We start from the raw sequence: 22,377 nt of genomic DNA on the forward strand, positions 1-22,377 counted from the left end.
CGTCCCTAGCTGAGTGAGTGTGTGGGGACATGCTGGCGGAGGGAGTTGGATAGGAGTGTGTGTGTGTGTGTGTGTGTGTGTGTGTGTGTGTGTGTGTGTGTGTGTGTGTGTGTGTGTGTGTGTGTGTGTGTGTGTGTGTGTGTGTGTGTGTGTGTGTGTGTGTGTGTGTGTGTGTGTGTGTGTGTGCGCGCACACACACAAAGTATGTACAAAGTATGTACAAAGTATTCTTTGCTTGACCGGAAGTAGATTTCTTTGCTTGACCGGAAGCCAGTGAAGGTCTGGAAGGCCTGATGTGATCTCTGAGTTCTGAACACTGGAGTTGCAGTCGAGCCGGTTTTTGTGATCTGATTCTTCTCCTCCTTAGTTCATGATCTGGAAACAGATAAACAAGAGAAAGACCATATATGTAGTAATCCAATAGACCATCATTTATTCCATAAGAATTGAATTTCAACACATTGGAAAATGTTGAGACATGAAAGATGTTTGAGATTCCGTGCCACTGAGTGGCACGGAATATTTGTGTCCACAAACCATCATGTAGGTTTAAGTACATACAGTATGACAGTGGTTCAACAAAGTGGGGTCTGGGGACCCCCAGGGGTCATTGAGGGGGTTCCAGGGGGTCCCCAACAAAATGAGTTAATATAGCATCAAAATAAGTTTAACAACTTTAACCCCCATCGTCTACTAAAAAATAATAATTGGGACAATTGTTTTTAGATACATAATACATGAAAACGTTTGAGAACCAGTGCTTTATGTGATCACTTTTCTATAAATCAGTTATAGGTCTCATACTGACCGAGTTGAACCACTCAATGAGGTCAGAGACACGTGTGAAGATAGTGGGCCTCTTGGGGACATTGCACATTTGGGACCCAAAGCTGAGACCATGGACGACGTAGATGCCATTCACCTCACAGTTCAGAGGGGTACCCTTGTCTCCCTACATGTAGATAGGCAGAAAGGGAAGATTTGTATTTATTCACAAGGGTCCAATGACTGATAAAGTATCGGCATGTGATTACAAAGCAAGTTTCTGTTATTGTAACTCGCATTGTGATGCGACGCACTGTGAACATGTAAATCGGCAATTTTTTTGTGATTAATTTTAATAGGCAAGGCAAGGCAATTGAATTTGTATAGCATATTTCAACAGCAAGGTAATTGTAAGAAATTGTAAGAAAGTGGTTAAGTGTGTTTGTCTGTCTGTCAGTGGGTTTTTATAAATATTTACCAATGAAAATTATTAACAAGAGCTTGTGACTAAATAATAACACTGGATCCATTGGAATACAGGTTCTTTTTTTTTCATTTCCTGAAAAGCAACATTTTTTCACCCAACAGCGACGTTATCTCAGTATACTCACCATTATTTCCACCATTAGACAGCCAGAATCCTCACCATTCCCTCCAGCGCACATCATGTTGGTCTTCAAGTAGTCTCCCATCCAGTCTGGTTTGGAACAGGTCTCATGGTCGACCACAGGAAGGAATTCTCGCTGCAGTCGGTTTCCACCACCTGTGAAGGAAAAATAGATAGATAGAATATTTCATTGGCAACGATTCAACATACAGTATCACCAAATAAAAGCGGGAAATGGATTTAATACAAAAACATACAATACACAACAGACTATACAAACCACCATACAAAAACACAATAATAAATACTAATGTAGACGGTTAAGAACGGTACATATAGGACAAAGGCGAAAGAGTGAATCATTTGAAGCCAGGGCAGTCCAGCCACGGTCCAATTAGTATTTAAATGAAGCGATGATTTAAGATCAGCCTTAAACTAAATAATAATGACACGACAAATATACTGGGTGGGCAAAAGTCAATCAAACTAATTGATTTAATTTATTATTAAGAAAATAGATAAATAAATAAAACATAAAATAACTACTATTTTTTAAATTATTATTATAACACCAACAGGGAAAATAGCAGATCTAAAGCTCACAACTCATCACGATGCGACACATGAGCTTCATGTATGTTATTTTTTTAAATTGTTATAATTATTTAAAAAATAACACATGCCTAATCACTAAGAAAATAGGATGGGCAAATGTATAAGAATCTCCCTGGTTTGAAATGGATGTTTTAATCACGCAATGGTAATTCTAGCATACTATTTATCACTGCAGGCTGCATTTCCCCACCCCTATTACACATTCATGTTGTGGGTTGTATTTTTATATCAACTGTTTGCACTACGCCGGTAGGAGTTCATTTTTCTTTACTTTCTACCTTTTAGTTTTCCTTCTTTTTTTAATAGCCTACAACTTACCTAGATGCCATCCGGTGACGTTGCAGGCGTAGTTGTGAGGCAGAATCTGTCCAGCAGGGGGCAGTACAGCAGGCTGGACGAACTGGTTCAGAGTGACGTCAGAGTCAAATTCCAGCAGGGCGACATTATACCTAAAAAGAGAGTTAAAGGGATACTTCACTTTCACATAAAATAAACATTTTAAAAATATATTAAAAATAAATGAAAAAAGTAATGGAAAAATCACGGCCCCCTCACGCATTAGAGTGTCCTACTAATGTGTGAGGGGGCCTTTATTTTGCCATAACTTCTTTCATTTTTTTTAAATATTTATTTTTAATGTTTATTTTATGTGAAAGTGAAGTATCCCTTTAAGGACATATCACATGCTTGCAGTACAGGTATTTGGTTGAGTAATAAAGACAACAGACTAATGGCTGCCAGTTTGACTATTTTATGCCTGATTTATATTTCAAATTTAAGTATAAACCACGTCAAATGCAACAAATAGACCTTGATACAAAATCTGACAAGCACATGGGCCATACTGTGTGTGCCAGTGAAAACATTTTCCTTCTCACATAGATTCGGTAGCATAACATTGGTTGGTAGCAAAAAACAACAACAACAACCACCATCAAATAGGCAACAACAACATTAGGACTCTATCTATGATAAATAATATGATGATCCACCCACCCGTTGGACACAAGGGGATTCCACAGGGGATGGAAGTGCACCTTAGAGATGTTCACAGCCTGCTCTCTGCCACTCTCAATGTCCAAATCGTGTTCCCCGCAAACCACACGAAATGTCTCCTTGCTTTGTTGTTGCAGAAGATAGACAGAGATGTCGTTAACATCAGATCATGCATTTTCCTTCTCTTTTTTTTCTGTCTCTGGTATGTCATTCACAGCTTGCAAAAAATCAGTCAAAAAGGTCGGCATTGTATTTGACAGTAATCACGTAGTTTAAATGATTAACTCACCAGTCAGTGATAGATGCTTGACATGAAAGTTTAGAGTCTAAAAAGATCAAAGTAGCTGCACACTCATAGCTTACATGCCAAACAGTTTATTTAGGATTAGAGAGAAACAATGTGGACAGCAATGCTTTATGCTGCCTTCCTCATTGGGGGGGAATAATGTTTTAGAGTGCCACAGACTCTATGTTGGGTCCGGGGACCACCAGGAGTCTAAATGGACCCTTTCGGACCTATAACTCTGTGAGTGTACAAATGGAACCAAATGGACCGTTACGGGTCCATTTGGTTCCATTTGCAAACTCCCAGAGTTAAATGAACACTGAGGATTCTATAGTATAAATTGGGGTCCTAGGGATAAAAAAGAAGAAGCATTAAATGGGGTCTGTGGTCTAATCTAATGCATATCAAATTGGGGGTCCTTGAAATTACAACAGGTGGAGAACTACTGCTTCAGTCCAGTATGTAGGCTACAGTATGTTTTTATACAGGAATGTGAGACAGCACCTGGTCCCGATTGCTCTCAGCACTGCAGGGACATCTCTCATTAGAACCTGTGTTTCTTGAGATCCATGTGATTGGTTGGATGACTATCTTAGGCACCATATGTGTGACTAAGTGTGGCGATGTGTTCTGTATACCCTGAAGAAGGCAGATACCTGCCAAAAAGTTGTTGTTTTTACTCTATCTGCGTCCTAAAATAAAATAATGGCACTTTGGCTACCAGTGTGTGAGGCCACCTTCTTGTCTCTTGAAGACCACTATTTACAGTATGTTTATGTTACCTAAAACCCCCGTCCACACAGTAAGCCGCAGTCATCGCCCAGCGTGTCCCAAGCAGCACTGCTCCACAGAGGTGGTCGTATTCGCCGTCATCCAGCACCTGAAGAGACACCTGACACAAACACAAATACGGTTTGAGTGAAATATAAAACATTTAGCTGTCGGCACTGTCTGTGTTGTGTGGCATGGCCTGTGTGTGTGTGTGTGTGTGTGTGTGTGTGTGTGTGTGTGTGTGTGTGTGTGTGTGTGTGTGTGTGTGTGTGTGTGTGTGTGTGTGTGTGTGTGTGTGTGTGTGTGTGTGTGTGTGTGTGTGTGTGTGTGCGTGCGTGATGTACACTGTAGCATCATCAGTGATAATCTAACTCAGAGAGTGTACAAATAGAACCAAACTGAAAAATCTTACCTGCCAAGGCCAGGCATTGGGTTTGGCCTCCTCCACCCCGACAACGTTCCCTGGAAGAATGTCCTCCGGAAAGATGGTTGGTGCTCCGGTTGGTGGTCCTACGATGGCTGGCACCGAGGTACAAGCACAGCGCAGAAACACCACGGCTAGGATGGTAGTGAAGACAGCCAGGGTGACACCATAGGGAGTCCATTTACTACGTGTAAATGGACGGACCCATTTGAACCAGAAAGGAGGACCTAGGGAGGGAGGACACACGCACGCGCACGCGCACACACACACACACACACACACACACACACACACACACACACACACACACACACACACACACACACACACACACACACATATTAGTGAAATCAAATATTTTAACCCTAAAAGGTTCAAATGTACAGTATATACATATGTTTCTGTGATTTATTTTTAAATATCTTACCAGACTGAATATCTTCAGTCAGTTGTATGCTGCTCTCAGCAGCCTGCATGCACACAGCCATCTTCAGACCTCGAATCCCAATCACTCGCAGAGATCTGCAAGTGCATTAAATCAGTGATTTTCAACCTTTCGAATTTCACAGACCAGCATTTGATACAATGTTGTTTCTCTGGGACCACAATCTGCACTGTGAATGTGTTTACTTCACTCTGAGAGTGTACAAATGGAACCAAATACTTGGTTCCATTCCATTTGTACACTCTCCCTATTCTGGGGTGAACATTCTGTGAAAGTAGCCGATCAACAAGCTCACAGTGCATCACATTGTGACGCGTAGTGAGCTTGTATGGTCTATTTTCGGCAAAGAGGTTTGGTGTAGAGGGGAAAGAAAGAGGGGGCCTAGTATAGACCCCTAGGGGACTCCGGTCAAAGAAGTACTGTATATATGGTTTAAATGGTTAATCAGCCGCACTTTCCCACAAACCAATTACAGCTCCTTCTCACAAATAAATCACTAATGTGCTCATTATAAGATGACACCATTTTCTCTGCTTACTTGCTCTGTGCCCTCAGAGGAGGGTTGGGGACAGTTTCAGAAACCTGTGTATGCAAAGACATTATTGATAAGCTAATAGAAACTGGCCTTTCTTTTCCTGTAAAGTTAGCATGCTGAAATAGAAGCCATTATTCCTGCATAAAAAAAAGTTTGAAATCTTAGGTAAGCAGGTTTACAGGTTTACAAAGTATTCAAAGTATGTACAAAGTATGTACAAAGTATTCTTTGCTTGACCGGAAGTAGATTTCTTTGCTTGACCGGAAGCCAGTGAAGGTCTGGAAGGCCTGGTGTGATGTGATCTCTGAGTTCTGAACACTGGAGTTGCAGTCGAGCCGGTTTTTGTGATCTGATTCTTCTCCTCCTTAGTTCATGATCTGGAAACAGATAAACAAGAGAAAGACCATATATGTAGTAATCCAATAGACCATCATTTATTCCATAAGAATTGAATTTCAACACATTGGAAAATGTTGAGACATGAAAGATGTTTGAGATTCCGTGCCACTGAGTGGCACGGAATATTTGTGTCCACAAACCATCATGTAGGTTTAAGTACATACAGTATGACAGTGGTTCAACAAAGTGGGGTCTGGGGACCCCCAGGGGTCATTGAGGGGGTTCCAGGGGGTCCCCAACAAAATGAGTTAATATAGCATCAAAATAAGTTTAACAACTTTAACCCCCATCGTCTACTAAAAAATAATAATTGGGACAATTGTTTTTAGATACATAATACATGAAAACGTTTGAGAACCAGTGCTTTATGTGATCACTTTTCTATAAATCAGTTATAGGTCTCATACTGACCGAGTTGAACCACTCAATGAGGTCAGAGACACGTGTGAAGATAGTGGGCCTCTTGGGGACATTGCACATTTGGGACCCAAAGCTGAGACCATGGACGACGTAGATGCCATTCACCTCACAGTTCAGAGGGGTACCCTTGTCTCCCTACATGTAGATAGGCAGAAAGGGAAGATTTGTATTTATTCACAAGGGTCCAATGACTGATAAAGTATCGGCATGTGATTACAAAGCAAGTTTCTGTTATTGTAACTCGCATTGTGATGCGACGCACTGTGAACATGTAAATCGGCAATTTTTTTGTGATTAATTTTAATAGGCAAGGCAAGGCAATTGAATTTGTATAGCATATTTCAACAGCAAGGTAATTGTAAGAAATTGTAAGAAAGTGGTTAAGTGTGTTTGTCTGTCTGTCAGTGGGTTTTTATAAATATTTACCAATGAAAATTATTAACAAGAGCTTGTGACTAAATAATAACACTGGATCCATTGGAATACAGGTTCTTTTTTTTTCATTTCCTGAAAAGCAACATTTTTTCACCCAACAGCGACGTTATCTCAGTATACTCACCATTATTTCCACCATTAGACAGCCAGAATCCTCACCATTCCCTCCAGCGCACATCATGTTGGTCTTCAAGTAGTCTCCCATCCAGTCTGGTTTGGAACAGGTCTCATGGTCGACCACAGGAAGGAATTCTCGCTGCAGTCGGTTTCCACCACCTGTGAAGGAAAAATAGATAGATAGAATATTTCATTGGCAACGATTCAACATACAGTATCACCAAATAAAAGCGGGAAATGGATTTAATACAAAAACATACAATACACAACAGACTATACAAACCACCATACAAAAACACAATAATAAATACTAATGTAGACGGTTAAGAACGGTACATATAGGACAAAGGCGAAAGAGTGAATCATTTGAAGCCAGGGCAGTCCAGCCACGGTCCAATTAGTATTTAAATGAAGCGATGATTTAAGATCAGCCTTAAACTAAATAATAATGACACGACAAATATACTGGGTGGGCAAAAGTCAATCAAACTAATTGATTTAATTTATTATTAAGAAAATAGATAAATAAATAAAACATAAAATAACTACTATTTTTTAAATTATTATTATAACACCAACAGGGAAAATAGCAGATCTAAAGCTCACAACTCATCACGATGCGACACATGAGCTTCATGTATGTTATTTTTTTAAATTGTTATAATTATTTAAAAAATAACACATGCCTAATCACTAAGAAAATAGGATGGGCAAATGTATAAGAATCTCCCTGGTTTGAAATGGATGTTTTAATCACGCAATGGTAATTCTAGCATACTATTTATCACTGCAGGCTGCATTTCCCCACCCCTATTACACATTCATGTTGTGGGTTGTATTTTTATATCAACTGTTTGCACTACGCCGGTAGGAGTTCATTTTTCTTTACTTTCTACCTTTTAGTTTTCCTTCTTTTTTTAATAGCCTACAACTTACCTAGATGCCATCCGGTGACGTTGCAGGCGTAGTTGTGAGGCAGAATCTGTCCAGCAGGGGGCAGTACAGCAGGCTGGACGAACTGGTTCAGAGTGACGTCAGAGTCAAATTCCAGCAGGGCGACATTATACCTAAAAAGAGAGTTAAAGGGATACTTCACTTTCACATAAAATAAACATTTTAAAAATATATTAAAAATAAATGAAAAAAGTAATGGAAAAATCACGGCCCCCTCACGCATTAGAGTGTCCTACTAATGTGTGAGGGGGCCTTTATTTTGCCATAACTTCTTTCATTTTTTTTAAATATTTATTTTTAATGTTTATTTTATGTGAAAGTGAAGTATCCCTTTAAGGACATATCACATGCTTGCAGTACAGGTATTTGGTTGAGTAATAAAGACAACAGACTAATGGCTGCCAGTTTGACTATTTTATGCCTGATTTATATTTCAAATTTAAGTATAAACCACGTCAAATGCAACAAATAGACCTTGATACAAAATCTGACAAGCACATGGGCCATACTGTGTGTGCCAGTGAAAACATTTTCCTTCTCACATAGATTCGGTAGCATAACATTGGTTGGTAGCAAAAAACAACAACAACAACCACCATCAAATAGGCAACAACAACATTAGGACTCTATCTATGATAAATAATATGATGATCCACCCACCCGTTGGACACAAGGGGATTCCACAGGGGATGGAAGTGCACCTTAGAGATGTTCACAGCCTGCTCTCTGCCACTCTCAATGTCCAAATCGTGTTCCCCGCAAACCACACGAAATGTCTCCTTGCTTTGTTGTTGCAGAAGATAGACAGAGATGTCGTTAACATCAGATCATGCATTTTCCTTCTCTTTTTTTTCTGTCTCTGGTATGTCATTCACAGCTTGCAAAAAATCAGTCAAAAAGGTCGGCATTGTATTTGACAGTAATCACGTAGTTTAAATGATTAACTCACCAGTCAGTGATAGATGCTTGACATGAAAGTTTAGAGTCTAAAAAGATCAAAGTAGCTGCACACTCATAGCTTACATGCCAAACAGTTTATTTAGGATTAGAGAGAAACAATGTGGACAGCAATGCTTTATGCTGCCTTCCTCATTGGGGGGGAATAATGTTTTAGAGTGCCACAGACTCTATGTTGGGTCCGGGGACCACCAGGAGTCTAAATGGACCCTTTCGGACCTATAACTCTGTGAGTGTACAAATGGAACCAAATGGACCGTTACGGGTCCATTTGGTTCCATTTGCAAACTCCCAGAGTTAAATGAACACTGAGGATTCTATAGTATAAATTGGGGTCCTAGGGATAAAAAAGAAGAAGCATTAAATGGGGTCTGTGGTCTAATCTAATGCATATCAAATTGGGGGTCCTTGAAATTACAACAGGTGGAGAACTACTGCTTCAGTCCAGTATGTAGGCTACAGTATGTTTTTATACAGGAATGTGAGACAGCACCTGGTCCCGATTGCTCTCAGCACTGCAGGGACATCTCTCATTAGAACCTGTGTTTCTTGAGATCCATGTGATTGGTTGGATGACTATCTTAGGCACCATATGTGTGACTAAGTGTGGCGATGTGTTCTGTATACCCTGAAGAAGGCAGATACCTGCCAAAAAGTTGTTGTTTTTACTCTATCTGCGTCCTAAAATAAAATAATGGCACTTTGGCTACCAGTGTGTGAGGCCACCTTCTTGTCTCTTGAAGACCACTATTTACAGTATGTTTATGTTACCTAAAACCCCCGTCCACACAGTAAGCCGCAGTCATCGCCCAGCGTGTCCCAAGCAGCACTGCTCCACAGAGGTGGTCGTATTCGCCGTCATCCAGCACCTGAAGAGACACCTGACACAAACACAAATACGGTTTGAGTGAAATATAAAACATTTAGCTGTCGGCACTGTCTGTGTTGTGTGGCATGGCCAGTATCTATCTTACGTGTGTGTGTGTGTGTGTGTGTGTGTGTGTGTGTGTGTGTGTGTGTGTGTGTGTGTGTGTGTGTGTGTGTGTGTGTGTGTGTGTGTGTGTGTGTGTGTGTGTGTGTGTGTGTGTGCGTGTGTGCGTGCGTGATGTACACTGTAGCATCATCAGTGATAATCTAACTCAGAGAGTGTACAAATAGAACCAAACTGAAAAATCTTACCTGCCAAGGCCAGGCATTGGGTTTGGCCTCCTCCACCCCGACAACGTTCCCTGGAAGAATGTCCTCCGGAAAGATGGTTGGTGCTCCGGTTGGTGGTCCTACGATGGCTGGCACCGAGGTACAAGCACAGCGCAGAAACACCACGGCTAGGATGGTAGTGAAGACAGCCAGGGTGACACCATAGGGAGTCCATTTACTACGTGTAAATGGACGGACCCATTTGAACCAGAAAGGAGGACCTAGGGAGGGAGGACACACGCACGCGCACGCGCACACACACACACACACACACACACACACACACACACACACACACACACACACACACACACACACACACACACACACACACACACACACATATTAGTGAAATCAAATATTTTAACCCTAAAAGGTTCAAATGTACAGTATATACATATGTTTCTGTGATTTATTTTTAAATATCTTACCAGACTGAATATCTTCAGTCAGTTGTATGCTGCTCTCAGCAGCCTGCATGCACACAGCCATCTTCAGACCTCGAATCCCAATCACTCGCAGAGATCTGCAAGTGCATTAAATCAGTGATTTTCAACCTTTCGAATTTCACAGACCAGCATTTGATACAATGTTGTTTCTCTGGGACCACAATCTGCACTGTGAATGTGTTTACTTCACTCTGAGAGTGTACAAATGGAACCAAATACTTGGTTCCATTCCATTTGTACACTCTCCCTATTCTGGGGTGAACATTCTGTGAAAGTAGCCGATCAACAAGCTCACAGTGCATCACATTGTGACGCGTAGTGAGCTTGTATGGTCTATTTTCGGCAAAGAGGTTTGGTGTAGAGGGGAAAGAAAGAGGGGGCCTAGTATAGACCCCTAGGGGACTCCGGTCAAAGAAGTACTGTATATATGGTTTAAATGGTTAATCAGCCGCACTTTCCCACAAACCAATTACAGCTCCTTCTCACAAATAAATCACTAATGTGCTCATTATAAGATGACACCATTTTCTCTGCTTACTTGCTCTGTGCCCTCAGAGGAGGGTTGGGGACAGTTTCAGAAACCTGTGTATGCAAAGACATTATTGATAAGCTAATAGAAACTGGCCTTTCTTTTCCTGTAAAGTTAGCATGCTGAAATAGAAGCCATTATTCCTGCATAAAAAAAAGTTTGAAATCTTAGGTAAGCAGGTTTACAGGTTTACAAAGTATTCAAAGTATGTACAAAGTATGTACAAAGTATTCTTTGCTTGACCGGAAGTAGATTTCTTTGCTTGACCGGAAGCCAGTGAAGGTCTGGAAGGCCTGGTGTGATGTGATCTCTGAGTTCTGAACACTGGAGTTGCAGTCGAGCCGGTTTTTGTGATCTGATTCTTCTCCTCCTTAGTTCATGATCTGGAAACAGATAAACAAGAGAAAGACCATATATGTAGTAATCCAATAGACCATCATTTATTCCATAAGAATTGAATTTCAACACATTGGAAAATGTTGAGACATGAAAGATGTTTGAGATTCCGTGCCACTGAGTGGCACGGAATATTTGTGTCCACAAACCATCATGTAGGTTTAAGTACATACAGTATGACAGTGGTTCAACAAAGTGGGGTCTGGGGACCCCCAGGGGTCATTGAGGGGGTTCCAGGGGGTCCCCAACAAAATGAGTTAATATAGCATCAAAATAAGTTTAACAACTTTAACCCCCATCGTCTACTAAAAAATAATAATTGGGACAATTGTTTTTAGATACATAATACATGAAAACGTTTGAGAACCAGTGCTTTATGTGATCACTTTTCTATAAATCAGTTATAGGTCTCATACTGACCGAGTTGAACCACTCAATGAGGTCAGAGACACGTGTGAAGATAGTGGGCCTCTTGGGGACATTGCACATTTGGGACCCAAAGCTGAGACCATGGACGACGTAGATGCCATTCACCTCACAGTTCAGAGGGGTACCCTTGTCTCCCTACATGTAGATAGGCAGAAAGGGAAGATTTGTATTTATTCACAAGGGTCCAATGACTGATAAAGTATCGGCATGTGATTACAAAGCAAGTTTCTGTTATTGTAACTCGCATTGTGATGCGACGCACTGTGAACATGTAAATCGGCAATTTTTTTGTGATTAATTTTAATAGGCAAGGCAAGGCAATTGAATTTGTATAGCATATTTCAACAGCAAGGTAATTGTAAGAAATTGTAAGAAAGTGGTTAAGTGTGTTTGTCTGTCTGTCAGTGGGTTTTTATAAATATTTACCAATGAAAATTATTAACAAGAGCTTGTGACTAAATAATAACACTGGATCCATTGGAATACAGGTTCTTTTTTTTTCATTTCCTGAAAAGCAACATTTTTTCACCCAACAGCGACGTTATCTCAGTATACTCACCATTATTTCCACCATTAGACAGCCAGAATCCTCACCATTCCCTCCAGCGCACATCATGTTGGTCTTCAAGTAGTCTCCCATCCAGTCTGGTTTGGAACAGGTCTCATGGTCGACCACAGGAAGGAATTCTCGCTGCAGTCGGTTTCCACCACCTGTGAAGGAAAAATAGATAGATAGAATATTTCATTGGCAACGATTCAACATACAGTATCACCAAATAAAAGCGGGAAATGGATTTAATACAAAAACATACAATACACAACAGACTATACAAACCACCATACAAAAACACAATAATAAATACTAATGTAGACGGTTAAGAACGGTACATATAGGACAAAGGCGAAAGAGTGAATCATTTGAAGCCAGGGCAGTCCAGCCACGGTCCAATTAGTATTTAAATGAAGCGATGATTTAAGATCAGCCTTAAACTAAATAATAATGACACGACAAATATACTGGGTGGGCAAAAGTCAATCAAACTAATTGATTTAATTTATTATTAAGAAAATAGATAAATAAATAAAACATAAAATAACTACTATTTTTTAAATTATTATTATAACACCAACAGGGAAAATAGCAGATCTAAAGCTCACAACTCATCACGATGCGACACATGAGCTTCATGTATGTTATTTTTTTAAATTGTTATAATTATTTAAAAAATAACACATGCCTAATCACTAAGAAAATAGGATGGGCAAATGTATAAGAATCTCCCTGGTTTGAAATGGATGTTTTAATCACGCAATGGTAATTCTAGCATACTATTTATCACTGCAGGCTGCATTTCCCCACCCCTATTACACATTCATGTTGTGGGTTGTATTTTTATATCAACTGTTTGCACTACGCCGGTAGGAGTTCATTTTTCTTTACTTTCTACCTTTTAGTTTTCCTTCTTTTTTTAATAGCCTACAACTTACCTAGATGCCATCCGGTGACGTTGCAGGCGTAGTTGTGAGGCAGAATCTGTCCAGCAGGGGGCAGTACAGCAGGCTGGACGAACTGGTTCAGAGTGACGTCAGAGTCAAATTCCAGCAGGGCGACATTATACCTAAAAAGAGAGTTAAAGGGATACTTCACTTTCACATAAAATAAACATTTTAAAAAATATATTAAAAATAAATGAAAAAAGTAATGGAAAAATCACGGCCCCCTCACGCATTAGAGTGTCCTACTAATGTGTGAGGGGGCCTTTATTTTGCCATAACTTCTTTCATTTTTTTTAAATATTTATTTTTAATGTTTATTTTATGTGAAAGTGAAGTATCCCTTTAAGGACATATCACATGCTTGCAGTACAGGTATTTGGTTGAGTAATAAAGACAACAGACTAATGGCTGCCAGTTTGACTATTTTATGCCTGATTTATATTTCAAATTTAAGTATAAACCACGTCAAATGCAACAAATAGACCTTGATACAAAATCTGACAAGCACATGGGCCATACTGTGTGTGCCAGTGAAAACATTTTCCTTCTCACATAGATTCGGTAGCATAACATTGGTTGGTAGCAAAAAACAACAACAACAACCACCATCAAATAGGCAACAACAACATTAGGACTCTATCTATGATAAATAATATGATGATCCACCCACCCGTTGGACACAAGGGGATTCCACAGGGGATGGAAGTGCACCTTAGAGATGTTCACAGCCTGCTCTCTGCCACTCTCAATGTCCAAATCGTGTTCCCCGCAAACCACACGAAATGTCTCCTTGCTTTGTTGTTGCAGAAGATAGACAGAGATGTCGTTAACATCAGATCATGCATTTTCCTTCTCTTTTTTTTCTGTCTCTGGTATGTCATTCACAGCTTGCAAAAAATCAGTCAAAAAGGTCGGCATTGTATTTGACAGTAATCACGTAGTTTAAATGATTAACTCACCAGTCAGTGATAGATGCTTGACATGAAAGTTTAGAGTCTAAAAAGATCAAAGTAGCTGCACACTCATAGCTTACATGCCAAACAGTTTATTTAGGATTAGAGAGAAACAATGTGGACAGCAATGCTTTATGCTGCCTTCCTCATTGGGGGGGAATAATGTTTTAGAGTGCCACAGACTCTATGTTGGGTCCGGGGACCACCAGGAGTCTAAATGGACCCTTTCGGACCTATAACTCTGTGAGTGTACAAATGGAACCAAATGGACCGTTACGGGTCCATTTGGTTCCATTTGCAAACTCCCAGAGTTAAATGAACACTGAGGATTCTATAGTATAAATTGGGGTCCTAGGGATAAAAAAGAAGAAGCATTAAATGGGGTCTGTGGTCTAATCTAATGCATATCAAATTGGGGGTCCTTGAAATTACAACAGGTGGAGAACTACTGCTTCAGTCCAGTATGTAGGCTACAGTATGTTTTTATACAGGAATGTGAGACAGCACCTGGTCCCGATTGCTCTCAGCACTGCAGGGACATCTCTCATTAGAACCTGTGTTTCTTGAGATCCATGTGATTGGTTGGATGACTATCTTAGGCACCATATGTGTGACTAAGTGTGGCGATGTGTTCTGTATACCCTGAAGAAGGCAGATACCTGCCAAAAAGTTGTTGTTTTTACTCTATCTGCGTCCTAAAATAAAATAATGGCACTTTGGCTACCAGTGTGTGAGGCCACCTTCTTGTCTCTTGAAGACCACTATTTACAGTATGTTTATGTTACCTAAAACCCCCGTCCACACAGTAAGCCGCAGTCATCGCCCAGCGTGTCCCAAGCAGCACTGCTCCACAGAGGTGGTCGTATTCGCCGTCATCCAGCACCTGAAGAGACACCTGACACAAACACAAATACGGTTTGAGTGAAATATAAAACATTTAGCTGTCGGCACTGTCTGTGTTGTGTGGCATGGCCAGTATCTATCTTACGTGTGTGTGTGTGTGTGTGTGTGTGTGTGTGTGTGTGTGTGTGTGTGTGTGTGTGTGTGTGTGTGTGTGTGTGTGTGTGTGTGTGTGTGTGTGTGTGTGTGTGTGTGTGTGTGTGTGTGTGTGTGTGCGTGCGTGATGTACACTGTAGCATCATCAGTGATAATCTAACTCAGAGAGTGTACAAATAGAACCAAACTGAAAAATCTTACCTGCCAAGGCCAGGCATTGGGTTTGGCCTCCTCCACCCCGACAACGTTCCCTGGAAGAATGTCCTCCGGAAAGATGGTTGGTGCTCCGGTTGGTGGTCCTACGATGGCTGGCACCGAGGTACAAGCACAGCGCAGAAACACCACGGCTAGGATGGTAGTGAAGACAGCCAGGGTGACACCATAGGGAGTCCATTTACTACGTGTAAATGGACGGACCCATTTGAACCAGAAAGGAGGACCTAGGGAGGGAGGACACACGCACGCGCACGCGCACACACACACACACACACACACACACACACACACACACACACACACACACACACACACACACACACACACACACACACACACATATTAGTGAAATCAAATATTTTAACCCTAAAAGGTTCAAATGTACAGTATATACATATGTTTCTGTGATTTATTTTTAAATATCTTACCAGACTGAATATCTTCAGTCAGTTGTATGCTGCTCTCAGCAGCCTGCATGCACACAGCCATCTTCAGACCTCGAATCCCAATCACTCGCAGAGATCTGCAAGTGCATTAAATCAGTGATTTTCAACCTTTCGAATTTCACAGACCAGCATTTGATACAATGTTGTTTCTCTGGGACCACAATCTGCACTGTGAATGTGTTTACTTCACTCTGAGAGTGTACAAATGGAACCAAATACTTGGTTCCATTCCATTTGTACACTCTCCCTATTCTGGGGTGAACATTCTGTGAAAGTAGCCGATCAACAAGCTCACAGTGCATCACATTGTGACGCGTAGTGAGCTTGTATGGTCTATTTTCGGCAAAGAGGTTTGGTGTAGAGGGGAAAGAAAGAGGGGGCCTAGTATAGACCCCTAGGGGACTCCGGTCAAAGAAGTACTGTATATATGGTTTAAATGGTTAATCAGCCGCACTTTCCCACAAACCAATTACAGCTCCTTCTCACAAATAAATCACTAATGTGCTCATTATAAGATGACACCATTTTCTCTGCTTACTTGCTCTGTGCCCTCAGAGGAGGGTTGGGGACAGTTTCAGAAACCTGTGTATGCAAAGACATTATTGATAAGCTAATAGAAACTGGCCTTTCTTTTCCTGTAAAGTTAGCATGCTGAAATAGAAGCCATTATTCCTGCATAAAAAAAAGTTTGAAATCTTAGGTAAGCAGGTTTTTGTACTAGCCACAGCCCACCTCTGAGACACATACTGTAAGCACGTAGACAGAAATAATACCATCTTATGCGCATTAGTGAAGACCAATTATATGCAGATAAGGTTGAGAAAGGCTGACGTGCCCTTTGCAAGAACTATTCCACTTGTTGCAATAACTGGTTGAATCTAATCACTCTAATCACTCTAATCACTCATGACGTGAGTGTTCCGCAGATGTCAAGGGAGGACATCGCTTTAATACATTGTTTCTCTCTATGTCAAAGAAAAGACAAACAACAACGAAAGAGCATGTGCTCAAACGTTACATTCAAAGGTGTGTACAGCGCAAATTGAGCAAGCTTCTATATGCACAAGGCCAAATTTGCTAGATGACGTAGCATACACACTTGAAGTTACAGTTCATCCAGCTTTTTATCTAGGTGAAGATAGTATAGACATGGGATCCAAACACCAATAAATATAGGCTCAATAATGTAAATAAGTGGTTTTAAAATCGTTGTGGATGGCTAGAGTCCATACCTCAACTATAGTGGTAAGACTGGTAAGGTAAGGTAAGGTAAACTTTATTGTCCCGAAGGAAATTTGGCCTGGGCTTTCACCCCAGCTGCAGCCACACACAAAACAATGACAAGACCAAGTACAAAATACATAACAGGGGGAGGGGACACAACATTACACAAGTGCACAGATAGTGATCAATCTACTCTTCACGGTCAATGCTGATTCCGAGCCTCGTTTAGCATTTTAGTTGCAACCGGTACAAATGATTTTTTAAATCTGACATAGTTCCATTTTGGTTCGCTATACCTTCTCCCAGAGGGCATCATTGCAAACTTTCCATGTAGAACATGGGTAGCATCACTAACTATTTTCTGAGCCTGTCTTAGTGTGGCCTGCTCGTAAATAGACTGCAGAGAGGGGAGTTGTCTTACTCCTATAATCTTCCCTGCAGTCTGCACCAATCGGAGCAATTTGGACCTCAGTTGCACTGAGAGATTGCCAAACCAAACTGTGATGCCAAATCTGACGAACAATATAGTTATAGTTATAGTGCTTGGCGTGAATGGCCCTTTAAGAGCATCTGCTAAATACCTAAATTGTAAATGGTAAATTGCATGTTAGCCAAGGTTTTTAGGTCAAAGTTATTTTTATTTCCCAGAAGCTGCTGCCATCTATCAGGCCAGCTGTGACTGCTTAAATCAGTCATCGACCACCCTAGCCCTACACACAGAAAAATAAAGGTGCCAATGGAACCGAAACTGGTTCTTCAGAGTGATGCCATAGAAGAACCATTCCAGAAAGAACCTTTCAGACCAAGGTTCTTTAAAGAACATTTCCTGTTCCTCAAACAACTTTGACAAAAAGGAGGAACGTGAAGAACCATTCAATGAATAAAATGTATCTTTAGTATAGGTGATGGTTCTTTCACTGGAACCATTTAACAATCATTATTTTTCTGTATGTACATACCACCCCCTTATTCACTCATTAGTTCTATTTTGTCATTGGCAGGGCTAGAAAACACGTACACTGCAGATAAAAGAATCAACGTGCAAACTCCAACATTGTAGCCCATGGAATGGAATGTTCAGAAATGTGTCTCTTTAATACGGTGAGAAGAACTTGGCACATCTCAATCCTTTGAGAAACCAAGGTAACATTTCAGCCAAGTAACATTTGGCCTCACTGTAATCACTTCAAACAACATCAGACAATATACTGTATGTCAGTGGTTCTCAAACTTGGGTCCGGGGACCACCAGGGGTCCTTGAGGGAGTGCAAAATGAGTTAATATAGCATCATAAACAGTTTAAACACAAAGCTCACAACGCGTCAGCTTGTAGATCTGCATTTTTTTTTTTATATTATGAAAGATTGTGAAAAATCGGGAATAATTTTCTCTTCTATGGGTCCCTGGCACAACATATTTTCAGATGGGGGTCTGCAGCCAAATACATATTAATTTGGGGGTCCTTGACATGGAAAAGTTTGAGAACCACTGCTGTATGTTTACAACACATCAGACAATATACAATCATAAAGTATGACATCTAGACTGTTGATGACACAACATTCCTACACAGCAGTCAAACAATATGCAGCCTATCTATAAAGTACTAAAATTATTAAAACAATGGCGTGAGATTTCACCAAGGACAGGGAGGTTAGTATGAAAACTCTCTTTAAAATATTCTAGGTGGTTCTGGGCATCATAGTACAGTGTTACTCAAAGTGGGGTCCCGGGGGTCCTTGAGGGTGTAGGGGGTCCCCAGGAAGACTTAATGTAGCATCAAAATCAATGTAACCTCTTATATGGGGGTCCCCGGCCAAATACATATCTATTTGGGGGTCCTTGACATGAAAATGTTTGAGAACCACTCAAATAGCACATTCCAGAGGAAGGTTTGTCAAACTCTTTGGTAGGCGACTGACACCCCCTACAGGCTATATAGTGCAACTTACTGAGTGTGTGTTAAAATAATTATTTTTGACTATGCATGCCTTTAATCTATTTAGGACTTTGTGGGTCAGAATATGTGTTTAACCCTGTAATGAAAAGTTTTAGGGACAGCATTTTGTAGATGTATTTGATGGACACAAGCATTTGATGGACTTATAGCTACAAATCCTACTAGAGGTTCACTTCTGCTCTTGATGATTCATAAAGGGGATGATTATAAAACACTGTTTACAAAACCAAGAGATCATAAGTCTCTGTTCTGTTGCACTATAGGTCTTTTTATCCACCTCAAAAATAGTATAATTGATTCATTCAAAACAAAATCAATCATTATTAAAACACCAGAAGTTCTGAGAGACAGAGCTTAAACAAACCAGGAGAATACACTACAATGACACTTCATATGACTACTGTACTAGGCTATTATTAGCACATAAACGAATGCACATTCTGTCAATAACATCACAAAACCCAGTATGAATTTTTTTTAAATAATCAATAGCAAAAGCAACATGACATTGAACATTTCTAAGTGACTTTGAGGTCTGTTTCATCATCGTCATCAATATAAAATGTGTTGAGTCAAAGGGAGATTTTGGAATATCTGATCCACAGAGCAAAGTTATTGAAGCCACGCCAATATTTGGAGTTATCGTGTCCGTTAATCATAATTAAAACATTTATAGCCTGCCAACAATTAATCAAATGTTCACATCAAAAATAAGTGGCAGCTGGTTTTCCATGAGATCATTTAGTTTAGTATATATAGAGCAAAAAAAATTACAATAAAAACTTAAAAACGTAATAATAGCCTATTTATTACCTCTGTCTTGCTTCTGATTTGATGCACACTTCGAAGTCTGCTCTCTGTGCCTTCCAGATCAGGTGTGGTGAACTGAATGGCTTCAGAAAGGCGGGCAGGTGGCATTATCACCCAGTGTTGCCATGTCCGCTTATTATAAGCCACTTTGGGCTTGTTTTTCTGTAAAGTTGCTTGTAAATATTGGTAGTTGCGGGTTGCGGTTTCTAAAGTATAGTTGCTTATTTTGGACTTGTTTTCAAATGTTTAAGTTTTGGTTCTCAAATATTTTAATGTCAAGGACCCCCAAATTAATATGAATTTGTGCCAGGGACCCCCCCAATCACAACACCAGAGGAAGCTCCCCCCAGATTTGGCTCAAACAAGGGGTTAAATTCGTTCTACTGCTATGCCACCAAAATGTGGAATGCCCTCAACAGTCATAAAAAAAGTGAATACCTACTCTCCTTAATTCAAAACCCTAGCACTTACATGTGGCTGCAATTCGGAACTGACCCTGTACTGTACAAAGTCAGTTTTCCTATAGACCTGGTTGCTTATTTCTCTCACAATCTGGCAACACTGCTATCACTCTACCCCACCCACATATCCACCCTGATCACACCTTTAGTGGCGGAGCGCTTGAGAGACAGATAGGCTAGCCTACTACCAGACTTCTTTCTAACAATGGACTATTTTGTCTCAAAAAGATTGACAACACAAAAAGCACTAGTGGCTTGTTTTGTTTCCATTGTGGTCCTGTTATTTATACCAAGTGCCTGCAAAATCCTGGGGAAAAATGCTTTTTAGTTTTTTGTTCTTTAGTGTTTATTTAACTCCAAGGGTTGTTGTTGTTGCTGCAATGTAGCTCTGTTTACACATGCCTTTATAACATTAATTGTATCATTGTGATCGCCAAGGGAATACATTCACACATTTGCAATAATTGACAGTGTATTGATGTGTGTGTGTGTGTGTGTGTGTGTGTGTGTGTGTGTGTGTGTGTGTGTGTGTGTGTGTGTGTGTGTGTGTGTGTGTGTGTGTGTGTGTGTGTGTGTGTGTGTGTGTGTGTGTGTGTGCGTGCGTGCGTGCGTGCGTGCGTGCGTGCGTGCGTGCGTTAATGTTTTTGTTTATGAAAAACGTTGAAGACCGCTGCAAGAATATCCAAGTACCTACAGTAGGGGGCAGTGTAGGACTGTTGTTTCACTCTGGGGACTCTGAATGCACCTGCTGTCTCTTCAAAACGAGAATCTGCTGTTGATCCAACGTGCACCAACACATTATTATAATTCCCATGTTTTGATGCCTTTAATGATGAGCTTCGTGGTGATCATGTTCCCTGTGCAGAACTTGTGGGTGATGGTGCAGTGCATATCTGGTGTGGTGCACATTGTTGCATTTATATATGTCCAGTGGTGGACAAAGTACTCAACACCAGTACTCCTGAGTCCTGGTCAAATATATTACTCAGTTACAAGTGAAAGTTTGTACTTGAGTTAAAGTACAAGTAGGCCTGCTTGCTTTTAAAACTACTTAATTATTCAAAAGCATACACATGCTTTTAAAAATACAAATAATAAATACAAATAGAATTCATGTTCGATATCAGTGCATTGAAAATGTAAAGATTTCCCCAAAATGTAAAAGAAAATAGCTACAATAGTGAAAATAGCAGATCTGCTCACAGCGCCTCATGATGCCACACGTTGTGAGCTTATAGATCAGCTATTTTGAGATAGCTGATTGAGATGACATGAAACTTTTAAAAGGTCATTGAAACAAGCCATTGTGGCTTTCTAGGGCAATCCATTTTAGTTGACCTTGTATTGTAAACTGTACTTCCATGTGCTTTTTCTCTGCAAACTTCAAAAATAAAGTATTCAATCAATCAATCAGGTGTGACACTGGTTCCTAAATTACCTGTTAGAATCTTGGGGGTTAAAGGGATAGTTCATCCCCAAAATGACATGTTTTCTATGGATTAGTCACCCCATGGAGACTTGAATTCATGGATATTTTTTTGTTTTTGACGCATTCCTAAGCCAATAATTTGATGACCAGCAGTGGTTCCGGTAGGAGACACAAAGAGTCTCCTTTGTGTCTCCTACCGGAACCGCTGCCTACCGGTCGGCTGGTCATCAAATTATTGGCTTAGGAATGCGACAAAAACTAAAGTATTCATGAATTCAAGTCTTCATGGGGTGACTAATCGATAGGAAAAAAATATTTTTTGGGGTGAACTATCCCTTTAAGATCAAAGCCAAAGGTCACAAAAGGGTCAAATATTTTTGTCTATAACTGTCCAAAAAAGCCTTATTTACTTCAAACTAAGTGTTCTTTCTATAGATGTGAGCTATAAACATTTATCATATCGAAGTCCAGCAGGGTAAAATTTCAATTTAAGGATGTAAATTAATTATTACATTATTAATAATTTGAGAGTGATAACAAGTTTATTATGATCAACACATATGAAGTCACATGGTCTTTCATTTGGCAACAGGGTTGTCAACTGGGTTAGGTTATGACTTTTACAGGGGCCAGTTTGGAATTGCAGCCTCCAGAAGGTA

At 40.3% G+C, this 22,377-nt stretch overlaps 1 protein-coding gene across 1 annotated transcript; it reads right to left on the reverse strand.

Annotated features, from left to right (window-relative positions):
- Positions 1–363: 363 nt before the first annotated feature.
- On the reverse strand, positions 364–15,877 carry LOC308074795 (transmembrane protease serine 9-like; the record flags this gene model as incomplete). The annotated part of the gene is made up of 24 exons (XM_080414295.1): positions 364–375; positions 809–952; positions 1,377–1,528; positions 2,306–2,436; positions 2,984–3,106; positions 4,052–4,149; positions 4,453–4,598; positions 4,892–4,986; positions 5,448–5,491; positions 6,255–6,398; positions 6,823–6,974; positions 7,752–7,882; positions 8,430–8,552; positions 9,498–9,595; positions 9,906–10,051; positions 10,355–10,449; positions 10,911–10,954; positions 11,718–11,861; positions 12,286–12,437; positions 13,215–13,345; positions 13,894–14,016; positions 14,962–15,059; positions 15,374–15,519; positions 15,817–15,877. 24 exons carry the CDS (start codon positions 15,875–15,877, stop codon positions 364–366), a joined length of 2,733 nt encoding a protein of 910 aa, XP_080270421.1.
- Positions 15,878–22,377: the final 6,500 nt, after the last annotated feature.

This window comes from Gymnoscopelus braueri, assembly GCF_963280865.1.
Source record: "Gymnoscopelus braueri genome assembly, chromosome: 19".
NCBI classification, from domain to species: domain Eukaryota; kingdom Metazoa; phylum Chordata; class Actinopteri; order Myctophiformes; family Myctophidae; genus Gymnoscopelus; species Gymnoscopelus braueri.